The sequence below is a fragment of the Nansenia antarctica genome (genome assembly GCF_963989245.1).
Source record: "Nansenia antarctica genome assembly, chromosome: 10".
Lineage (NCBI taxonomy): Eukaryota > Metazoa > Chordata > Actinopteri > Argentiniformes > Microstomatidae > Nansenia > Nansenia antarctica.
In genome coordinates, this window is record NC_137680.1 from 8,137,280 (window position 1) to 8,149,328 (window position 12,049).

Consider the following 12,049-nt stretch of genomic DNA (forward strand, 5'->3'; position numbering starts at 1 on the left):
AAACGACTATTTTTCTAACGATTAATCTAGCGATTATTTGATCGATTATTCGATTAGTCTAACGACTAATTTATCGATAAGTCTAACGATAATTTTTGTACTGTAAAAAAAAAAAAATATAAAAAAAAAAACTTTTTTGTCTCCGCCTCACTGCTATGTTTAGCCAACTTGAATGCCAACATGGCCATTTAGAAGTCTGTCCATCACCACAACACATAGCTAGCTAACGTTACTCTCGCTGCTATGTTATGATCAGCTAAATTGATGCTAACGTAGCATGCGAGCTACGAGCTAGATAACGTACAGTAGGTGCTCGCACCACAATGACAATAGGCTACCGTAGCTAGCCAGCTACATAGCTAACGTTACTAACACCAGAAGACAAGACATACGAACTGTGGTGAGCTACATTGCTTGTGTAACATTAGCTAGTAGCTATCCATTTTCACTCATACACTTAATTGTCTCGCCTGGTAAAATAAAGGTTAAAAAATAAAATAAAATAAATAAAAACTTTTTTTTATTTGCGACTAACCGACGCATATTACGCTAACCGACGTATTGACGTAGTCGGTGACGTCGACGACGTCGAATAATCGTAACAGCCCTACTCATATACACAGACAGACAGCCTTGTCAGTCCACTCATATACAGATACAGACAGCCTTGTCAGTCCAAATAGGCCTCTGGCCTCAAACTAACTTCAATGAGTCCCGTTCCCATTAAACACTTCATAAATCAAAGTAGCCCAACAAGACATAAGATAAGATCCTGAAAACCTCCATTAACAAAGTCAGCCTTGTAGATCCGTTATTCAATAAATCATCATGAATCGATGCAACGAGCAAAAGAAAATACATAGGCCTATTAATTTTACATTTTAACCATTTAGCAGACGCTTTTATCCAAAGCAACTCGCAATTAGAGATTACAGGGACAGTCTCCCCCCTGGAGTAACTTAGGGCAAATGCCTTACTTAAGGACCACACGGTGGTGGTTCGAGATGGGATTTGAACTCATGAACTTCTGACCACGACACGAGTCCAACTCAATATCCACTAGACCACTGCAACCCCTAGACCACCACTACCGCTAGCCCCTACCACCACTACCCCTAGACCCTACCACAGTGCATTGATCATATATAGGCAAAGTGTCATCTTTCAAACTATTAACTGGGCTTTCTGCCCCAGAACTTTCCAAGAGGGAAACAGGCAGTGACGATGACTCCCACAGTTCCATTTCCTGATTCACTGCCAACACAATGGGCTGTTTCCCTCTTCTCCGTTTCCTTGGGCCACGGGAGGAAAACACACACATCCCTTAACAGCGTCCAAGAATGTGTCCGAAAGTGGTCACACTCAAACACTGTTGTTGATCTCAGAAGCACACACAACGGAAACGGCTGAATGACATACTGTATATAAGTCTATTGAATAGTCGTTTGTAGGCCAAACAAACAGAGACACATACAGTGTGCACACACACACACACACACACACACACACACACACACACACACACAATTAATCTGTTATGTATTACTCTAGTCCCAGCAGCCAGCAGGACCTTACCCACCAGTACCAGAGTGTTCACCCCCTAGTCTCTCAGGTCAGTGTCTAGACCTTTACATAATACCCCACACAATAACAAAAAACTCAATATTCACATGCTCGATGAAACACGAGCAGAGATGACAACGTGCACGCGCACACGTGCACAGAGCTAACAAAAGGCCATTTCAGACTCATTTCACAAAGAAAGAGCTTGGCTAACAGCTCTGACGGTGATTTGGTACAAAGGGAGTGTAAACAAACCTCTGACTGACTATGTAACACCAGTCAAAATGTCGCCATCTAGTAACTGCTTTAGCCACAGCTTCGACTTTCTTTCTTTTTTTACAGTGGGAATCGTTAGTAGTCCTGGCTTGTACATACAGTTGTATGGTTTGTTCAACTTTGCTATCAAAGGTTTTTGTTTGGCATACCATTGCATGAAGGAAATTTACATTTTAGCAACACTCACACACACACACACACACACACACACACACAGACGACACACACACACACAGACAGATAATAGGCCTACCCCAGCCTACACACAATAAACACACACATTTTCATTCTCTCTCATATTCACATCAATCATTAATTTGACTAATGTGCTAGAAGGCGCCGGTAGAGCTTAGCTGCCTGTTTCAGCAGCTTTGTCTGTTTTAGTTAGCCTATTTATAGTAGTCTATCTATCTATCTATCTATCCATCTATCTATCCATCTATCCATCTATCCATCTATCTATTTCAGCAGTCATTAAAATCAATGACCCTCTTACATTTCCACTCTCTCTCTCATCGAGATTTCTCCTTGTGGAAGACTCTTGTATCCACGACAACAGGAGCTCTGTTTGATCATTGGCTGTCAGCTGACCCGCGACGACCTCTTAATTAAGTTTGAAAGGGTTTGCCTCTCCCCCTCCCGTACCCCTACCCATAGAACCCACCCACACTCACCCCACCCTAAAACAGAACTCTCCCCCCAAATCACTCACATACCACACACCCCTGGCTAGATCCCCCCCTCCCCCATTAGACAGGGGTGTGCCTTCGTGAGGCGACAGGTCATAGACACATACAGCAACAGGACAGAGACTCGACGGCAGAACACATGTCTGTATCTGTCCACAATCCATTTGAAACCACTTCTGATAAGTGCAGTCTCGGTTAGTATAAGTGCATCAGTGCACTGCACCAGTGTTGTGCATTAAAAGGTTTAAAAATACCCACTGTCCCGCCGCACAAAGCCACCACCTCCCCATCCCCCAACTGAGGTCAGAGGGGGGGAGGGATTCTAAAAGCATTACATCACTTCCTGTCCCGGTTGTCCATCGTCAGGGTACCAGCTGTGCTCACTCTGGAGAGCTCCCCTGAGAGATGCATGCCTGCCTGCCTGCCTGCCAGCCACACGCACACATACATACAGCAACACTCCCCTCCCCATCTCCAATAAATCACTGATGATATCATCCATAAACAAGCCATGGAGACTCCTCCGTCTGAGTGGGTAGACACATACACAAGGGGAGAACAATGGTCAATCAGAATGGGTCAGGAGAGAAGTTGTGCTTAAGTAACCCTTTTAAACCCATAACTCAGTGAAAAGCTCCTCAGTTGACTCGGTACTAGGTGTGTGTGTGTGTGTGTGTGTGTGTGTGTGCCATATGGAGGATAAAGGCATCAAAGGGAGTTTTTCCTGACCCGATGCTGCGATCTCAAACCAATTAGCCCAAACAACAGCAGCCCAAGCAGCAGGGTGTTTGTGTGTATGAGCAGAGAGAGACTGTGTGTGTGTGTGTGTGTGTGTGTGTGTGTGTGTGTGTGTGTGTGTGTGTGTGTGTGTGTAGGGTACGGAGTAGTAGTTATTGATCAGACACTGCTGTGAAGGAGGGGGGTTGGGCACCACTGAGCCATAATAACGAAGACGTTATATAATATCGCTTTTTCTGACTGACCAATCCCGTTGCTGCTTTTAGCTACTTGTGAAAGGGTCGACATAACATGTGGGATTCTCGGTTCCATTCATAGTTAATCTCCCTAAATCAAACAATCATACAACACGACACCGCCAGAAACATGTGGGCTGGTTGTAAAAAGGTACTAAAAGACAAGGGATTACGCAAAAGGAGTAAGTAGCAAGTTCATCTAATTCACATAACCTCCTATATTGTTTGCTCTTATATTACTCGACCAGTCCTTTTTGGTGCAAGCACGGGCTACGTACCATAGCATGGCAGTGGTGTGAAAATCAACTACTGTACTGTGTCACAAGACACACAGCCTAGGCTAATGTAATTGTAAAAGATTACAATGTGATTCTACTAAAGGCATAAGCATCACTGAGGCCTGTCTGAGGGAGTCCCGCCCCCCCCCGAGGCTACAGTGGTAGGAGAGCCAGCATGTCAGCTCTCAGTCCATCCACACAACAACCAGTGGCCTTTTAATAGATAATGTGACATTTCTATCTCATATCTGATCAGCTGAATCAATAACAATAAACTGCCATTGGAAGATGTACATTAACCAACTCAACAATACATTGACATTGTCCTCCCCTGGGGGGGGGGGGGGGGGGGTAAGGGGTTTTGATGCTCGGACGGACAGTAAAGAGGGAAGCAGATTCTCTCTGCTCTCGTCACTTCTGACTGAGTGGGTTTGTGCCAACAGACAACGCAGTGTAAGACTCCATCCGTGCTTGAGTAAGTTAGCCACTTGCAGCGTTTACCAGTCAAACCTTGTTGATGTTGAGAACAGGGTTTAGCGCCACCTCACACAAAACACATAATAGGATAACAGGATAGGGATAATCCACTGGAATATCTTAAAAATATGCCACTAAACAAACACTTTCTCCGGTAGACTAGGGCTCAGACGCAAACAGAGAGTAGCCTATGTTTCGTCTTTACCCTATATTGTTTCGGAGTGGGGATTAAAAGTGAGATTAACGTATTTAAAGAGTAATCCCGGCATCAACACTGGTCAAGGCAGCCAGGTTATCTCACAGGCTTCCACTCTGCTGCCCCCGGCCAAGAGGAAACAGGATGAGGTAGGCTAGCTAGTCTTGGGAGTTCCCCCATTTCTCCCTCTTGTCCTGATCTCTTTCACGTTAATACATTACAACCAAACTGTACATTTGATCATGTTCAGAGAGAAACTATTTAATATACTTCCTTTGTTTTGATATACATTATTTTGGTGGTGGGATTGTTTTTGCAGAAACACTCTAGGATCTTTGTACAAATATAGCTACATGGTGTGTGTGTGTGTGTGTGTGTGTGTGTGCGTGTGTGTGTGTAAAAAGCACTATCAAGATCTGCTGGTTTAGTAGTCTGTGCACAGGCACTGCAATAGGCAGAGTGCTGCATTGCAGTGTGATGTAAACACACACAGACGCACACACGCAAGCACACGCACACAGTTTGTCAATATCAATAATGACAAAACAGAATCTGGTCTTCCTGACACCTCTTTGCTGCCTCTAGCTATAGTGAGCCTTCCCAGCTGAAGCGTATTATGGTTTTGCAGTAATGAGAGGCAAATCTATATCTGTTGTGTGGAGAGTAGAGTATCTGCCTGGCTCCACACAGCTCTACTGGACCAGGAGAAGCCCTCAGTATCGACCAGACCACACCCCCAGGGAGGGACTGAAGGTCAGACTGGGGTAGAACACAGACACAAAGAGAGAGAGAGAGAGAGAGAGAGAGAGAGAGAGAGAGAGAGAGAGAGAGAGAGAGAGAGAGAGAGAGAGAGAGAGAGAGAGAGAGAGAGAGAGAGAGAGAGAGAGAGAGAGAGAGAGAGAGAGAGAGAGAGAGAGAGAGAGAGAGAGAGAGAGAGAGAGAGAGAGAGAGAGAGAGAGAGAGAGAGAGAGAGAGAGAGAGAGAGAGAGAGAGAGAGAGAGAGAGAGAGAGAGAGAGAGAGAGAGAGAGAGAGAGAGAGAGAGACCATCGGATTTTTAAACAAAAAGCACTTAGTGGACATGATTCAATGGCGGTCACTATTTCCTGTAGCAAACAGTCCTGTCATGTGTTGACATCACATGACTATTACAGACACTGAAATCTCTGAAAACGACTGTTTGTGTCCCGTTTTTGCTTTGTCTCAGGTGTCTTGTTGCCACTTGCCGCTCGAACTCCAAAGAGTCTGTCAGATAGAATTAGAAAAGAGTATGATTAAGAGAAGAAAAAGTCAAAAGGGAAGAACCAACACAGTGCTGCCTTGTTCTCCAGGCAGTTAGTTTGAGCGTGTGTGTGTGTGTGTGTGTGTGTGTGTGTGTGTGTGTGTGTGTGTGTGTGTGTGTAAATGGGAGAAACAGATGTGGCTGCTCTTGAAAGCTCTCTCCTCTATCTATAAAAGGGCAGCTTTGGAGTGGCTGAATGAAATACCACTGCAGCCATTCAGACTGTGAGTGCGTGTGTGTACAATGCTGCACAAGCTGCCTTTTCACTTATGTCTGTTACAAGAGGAATATCACGAGTACAATTTTAGTAAGAAATCAACAAGTGATCACCCAAGACTTAAATGCTAGGTGATAGCATAGAAGGGAAAAGAGTAGGTCTTGGCCTAGAAGTGTAGCAAGGAATCTGTCTGACCTCCAACTCACTCTGTTTCTTTCTCTCTACCCCCTCCAACCTCTGTCTATTTCCAGACGCAGTGTTGAGAATAAGCAAGTGCACTAGTTGTGCTGAATGTGCTCTAAGGCGCAAAAAAACAACAACAACATTGATTGTTTGGCATTGTGCATGAGTGTGTGTGTGTGTGTGTGTGTGTGTGTGTGTGTGTGTGTGTGTGTGTGTGTGTGTGTGTGTGTGTGTGTGTGCCTGATGCTGTTGTTTTCTGATGCTGCGACACCCATTCCAGAATTCTGTTGCATCACTCAACAGGGAACACTCCGTTACTACAGTAACCCCATCAGCGAGCAGCACATGTTGTCCTAGTAGGTATGTTGTGAAATCAGGGAGCAGGGCTACAGAGTCAGAGCACAACACAGATAGAGAGAATGATAGAATAGTCATTTCAGATGGATACAAGCAAGACCAATACCAGCCAAGTCTATATATAACAGGCAATTCCAATCATCTTTCTCAGTTAACCCTGCCAAGCCAAGCCCATGATAACCCAGTGCAGCTTGTGTGCGTGTCTATAACTTATAGTTAGAGCTGGATCATCCTCAAATCCTAGCTAAGTGTATACGTGTTCAAAAATCACACTGAACTGTCAATCAAAGATGCATTCAATGTGAACGTAAAAATGACCTAAATAAATAAAAAGAAAACAAATGGCAGATAACATTTGCTACATTACTATTCTTGATGAAGAACACATTTTCTTCATGATAAAAAAATAATAACAAGCTCGTCAGTATCGTATTTTAGGCCTATGTGAAACATATTCAAGACATTTAGCAGACACTTTTTCCCAAAGCGACTTACAAAAAGTACATTTTGTCTAAAGTAAGTATATATTCAAATATTCAAATAAGGGGGTGTGGGGGACACCCCAAAGTATCTAAAAATAAAACATTTATTTAATTTAATTAAATAAAAAACATTGTGCATATCCTACATCATATCACACAAGCTGGTGTGTCAGTATCTGCATTGAGTATTATTATTTAATCTCCTGGTTAAATCGACTGTTAAATATCCTGTTTAAATATCCTGTTAAATCGACTGTTAAATATCCTGTTTAAATCTCCTGTGAAATCGACTGTTTAAATCTCCTGTGAAATCGACTGTTAAATCTCCTATTTAAATATCGGATTAATTCATGGAATGTGCATCAGCTGGGTTAAAATGTTCATTCATTGTTAAAAAAAAATCCCACAAAAAAAATATAGATTTTGAATGTCTGTCGATACTGCTTAGCTTATGGAACACAAACCTTCCATTTCGACCATCGCAGCGATTAAACTGACCCTGCAACATAGGCTAGTGGTGATAACAGATGTTGCTACAATGTTGCTACTTTTCTTTCAACCAGGCTCATTCGCTACAAAATGACTTTCAAGCAATTTAAAAACAGGATGGTAAGGAAAAACACATGTTCAGTCATTTCCCATGTATTCAGTTTTATGCCTTATGAAACTTGTCAGAAGATTAGCCACATAAAAGTAGCTGATTAGCTCCTATCATTGACCATCAAATAAAGGTGTGCTAGCAGAACGTTAGCACAAACTAAAGAGCTATCCTAGCTGGCTAACAGTTAGCTATCAATCTCAAAGTAACAAGACAGGATTATAATAATATTGTAAAACTTATTTCCACTGTAACCCGTCTATCTTACCCTTCGTATAGGTGTCCTCCAGCAGGGTTTTGGTGAGGGCTTTCCAGACATTGCATCCCAAAAGGCAGAGCACAATCGCAGCGGTCCTGCTCAGATCCACAACCCGCATCATTGCAGATGGATAATCGGGAGAAAAGAAGGATTCTTCTAAAAGAAAGTAGCTTTCAAAATCTCGTCTAAATCACTGTACTGTCATTTACTCCAAAGTTCCTGAGACGGTCCTCCATATTTTGTTTTGTGATCATCAGCGGTTCCCTCTTATTTTTCGCGTCAGTATTTTTCTTTCTGATGCCCCCTGTCCTGCATCCCCCTTAGGACCCCAACCGATCGTTTGGATCTGTTTTCCTCTCCGAGAAGAACTCTGGACGGGAGAGCCCCGTGGTTAACTATTCAGCGTCCGGAGATGCTCCACCAACAGGCTGGCTTGTAAGGTTACATTTGCAAGGTGCGAGCGCCACCTTCAGGACGATACAAGTATCTCAATTTTTGTCAAAATTGAGTTTTTTACATAATCTGATCCATTAGGTGTTTATTAATGCCTGTGTGGTGTTATTTTTTTAAATGTTGACATTTTTAAGTTAGTAATTCATAAAATACAAAGGTTCCATCTCACAAAACATAATGGAATGTAAAAACTTTGACGCTCAATATCTCTGAACTACCCTAAACGGAGATAGAACCTTCTCATTCTAAGCTCACGAGTTATCTCCTCCTCTCTGCTGCTCACTCCCATTTCTCCCTAAACTATGGCATCCCCCCATACCCCATCTCTTTCTCCAGGTAGTAGCACTAGTCTAGCACCCACCACCATAATTATTCTCTCAACCCCTGGTGTGTGTGCTAGACATTGCAATGACAGTGAGTGTTCCATAGCTCAGTGGGTGGAGAGCAGGGGTGGGCAATTCATTTTCACAATGGGCCACATCATGAGAAACCGGGACTTATTGTGGAGGGCCGGACCAGTAGGCTGAACTTAATTCTGCTGAATATTACTTTTATCGCTTTATAAAAAAGCAGTAAATGATATGGTTTTGACTAGCTGCTACTGGGTAAGAATACATGTTACGATAAGGCTATGAAAATGTGGAGTAGGTCAAATATAGAAGAGCAAGAGGACTCATACAGGGAAGTAAATGCAGCTATAGTTTTGACCTTTTGCAACATCAGTTTGTGCCTATTATTTATTAACATTACATACATACAACATTACGAGTCACAGTGTAGTATTTATACCTTCTGAAATGATGGCTAGGACTGGTGATATCAAGCGAAAGGTTCTTTATATACAAATCTGCTGACACACTGTTGTGATCACTTTCTTTTTCAATAAAACGAGCTATTAGATATTCACTTTCAATTCAATGTACAATTCACATTTCTCAAAAACAACAAACTGTCAACTTATATGACGTCTTTCTACAAGACATTCTGGAACCTGCAGTTCTTCTTCTTTTTAGCTAATACAACAGAAATGTACTTCTGTCAATCAAAAATCAACATATTTATCAATCTCTTAACTGTGAATCAATCATGTAACATATTAATCAATCTCTTTTAACTGTGAATCAATCATGTAACATATTAATCAATCTATTTTAACTGTGAATCAATCATGTAACACATTAATCAATCTATTTTAACTGTCTAACTAACTATAAAGTTACAACACACAGAGCTAAGCATCTGAGTAGAAAAAGCAACAAGTGCTTTTGATATTTTTCAGTTCTTTTTTGTGTTCAGTGAGAAAAGTCCAGTCTGCCTTGGGCTTGTGCACTGAAGTCTGGTTGAATGTCTGAGGTGGAGATGCGAAGGACAGCTGTCAGGTGATCATCAGTGAGAGAGAATCTGTATCTGGATTTGTTGAACTTCATCACTGAGAATGTTTGTTCACATGTGTAGGTAGGTCCAAAGAGAACTAGCATCCTCTGAGCACGCCTCCTCATGTGTGGAAAGTTCTCCTCTTTGAGAGAAGAGTAAAAGTCCAGCAGTGATACTGACTTAAAGTGCTCTGCCAGTAGTGTATCAGACTGCAGGTCAATGAGTTCGAGCTGAACATCGCTGGGTGTATTATCCACACTGCAGGTTAAGGGAGAACAAATCATGTTCATTTCATTCTCAACTGTTTTGAAGTCTTGAAAACTCACCATGCAGAGCTCCTAACATGGATGAGTACCTGCAGAGGTGATCAGCTGAGGGTGTGACTTGCTTTAGTGTTGGCAAGTGGGTGAGAATGTTGTTCTCAATTTGGCTGGAGAGAAACTGCAACTTTCTCATGAAAGCCTTCACCAAGCTGTACATTTCATGTCCAAAAAGGCCCTTGCATTGAAGTTTGGTATTTAGTTCATTCATTAGTGCAGTCACATCTACAGCAAATCCAAAATCTGCCATCCAGTCTGCATCTGAGAGCTCTGGGATGTCCTTCCCTTTCTTCTCACAGAACGCTTGAATCTCTGCTCTGAGGTCCCATACTCTTTTAAGCACTTTTCCCAGGCTGAGCCATCTGACAGCTGTGTGGTAGCCTATGTCACGATGTTCAGTCTCATGCTCCTCCAAAAGTGCAACAAACTGTCTGTGATTCAATGCCCTTGCCCTGATAAAGTGAACTATTTTAGTTACAACATCAATAACATGGTTAATTTAATGGAATTAAGTCCAACATTTTCCCCCGTCAGATTTGGACACCCGTCTGTTGTAACACCTGCCAGTTTGTCCCATTTCAGTCCCACCTTGTCCAAGCATTCATTTACCTCCGTGAACAAATCACTCCCTGTTGTCGTCCCTTTCATTGACCGCATTGCTGCCAACTCCTCCGTAATCTTAAAGTCCTTCGTTATCCCACGTACAAAGACGATTAACTGGGCTGTGTATTGTGACATTTTTTTTTCTGACTTATTGTGATTTTTTTCCCTGACTTTTATTGTGAAAAAAAAATTCTGATTTTTATTGTGAAACTTTTTTTCAGACTTTTATTGTGAAAAAAATGTATTCTGACTTTTATTGTGACATTTTTACAACAATTTCACCACATTCAATTCCTTATTCTTATTACACAATCAAATAAAAAGCAGCCAGCACAGAAATGGACTTGAATGTATTTTGACTGTCTTGAACGTGATTGTTGGTAAAGAGTAAAAATCTAGCGGACCTGGAGTAAAACGTTTGAGAACCCCTGACATAGAGTATAGCAGCCTGAGTATAGCTGAGTATTCACCATCTAAGCTCTATAAATGCTCTACTTTTACAAAACATCATCTACTGAGGTTAAGTCTACCAGATCACCTGAACAAAACCAACATATATTTCCAGCCAACATAATAAACAATCTGCAATGAAATACTTGGGTAACCTGTATAGTCATTCTGATTGGCTGCACAAAAAAGTAAAAGTAAAAGTAGTTCCCTCCTTTTGAGAACACAGAGTGTGCAGAACTCTCTGAACACACAAATGATCTTGGAGATGAATTTCTTTGGGATTATATTAATTCTCACATTCCTCAACACCTCCGAACAAAGTACGGGTTTGACTTCTGTTTTCCCTCGAATAACCATGAATCATTTCACATCATATCATGAGGTGATATTTACAATTGTAATAACATTTCTTAAATTGTGTTTGCTCTTTTCAGTTCCTCATGAAATCCTTTATATTTTGGGCTGCTTTAAGTTGAACACCGAGGCAATGTTAGAGATTGATGGTGAGAGGAGGCAATGTATGATGATTTTCAGAAAGGAGAGGAAGTATGGACCTTCCCTGCATTTTTAGGTAACATTGAAGTTTTCTCATTATTGCCTGACCATTATAAGACTGCTTTGATAAACAAACGTGTCTGTCAAGCCATCCTGGCGGTTTTTTACAGAGGCTGAACATAATCCACCTGAGGTGAAAGGTAAGGGATAAGTAGATCACTAAGAATATGCAATTTGTTCTGTATTATCTTGTTGTTGTTCTTTAAATATGATTTCCATGAATTTGTACTTTTTACAAGTTGTTTCTTTGATTTGCCCCCAAGATGTCCCTGAGACCACCATCTACCCAAGGGATGATGTGGAGCTGGGGGTGGACAACACCCTCATCTGCTTTGTGAATCATTTCTATCCCCCCTCCATCAGAGCCAAATGGACCAAGAATGACATGGTGGTGACAGAGGGAGCATCTCTCAGTCGGTACTATCCTAATAATGATGGAACGTTCCACCAGTTCTCCACCCTGAG

General features: G+C 41.9%; 1 protein-coding gene across 1 annotated transcript in view; it reads right to left on the reverse strand.

Moving 5' to 3' along the window:
* The window catches only part of fam171a1 (family with sequence similarity 171 member A1), a gene marked incomplete at both ends in the record, with an annotated part of 19,780 nt that extends 11,830 nt beyond the window's left edge, over positions 1 to 7,950 (reverse strand). Inside the window, one exon of the mRNA XM_080540634.1 lies at positions 7,839 to 7,950. Coding sequence (XP_080396760.1) covers positions 7,839 to 7,950 — 112 coding nt within the window. The remainder of the gene's footprint in view (positions 1 to 7,838) is intronic.
* Between the last annotated feature and the right edge of the window lie 4,099 nt (positions 7,951 to 12,049).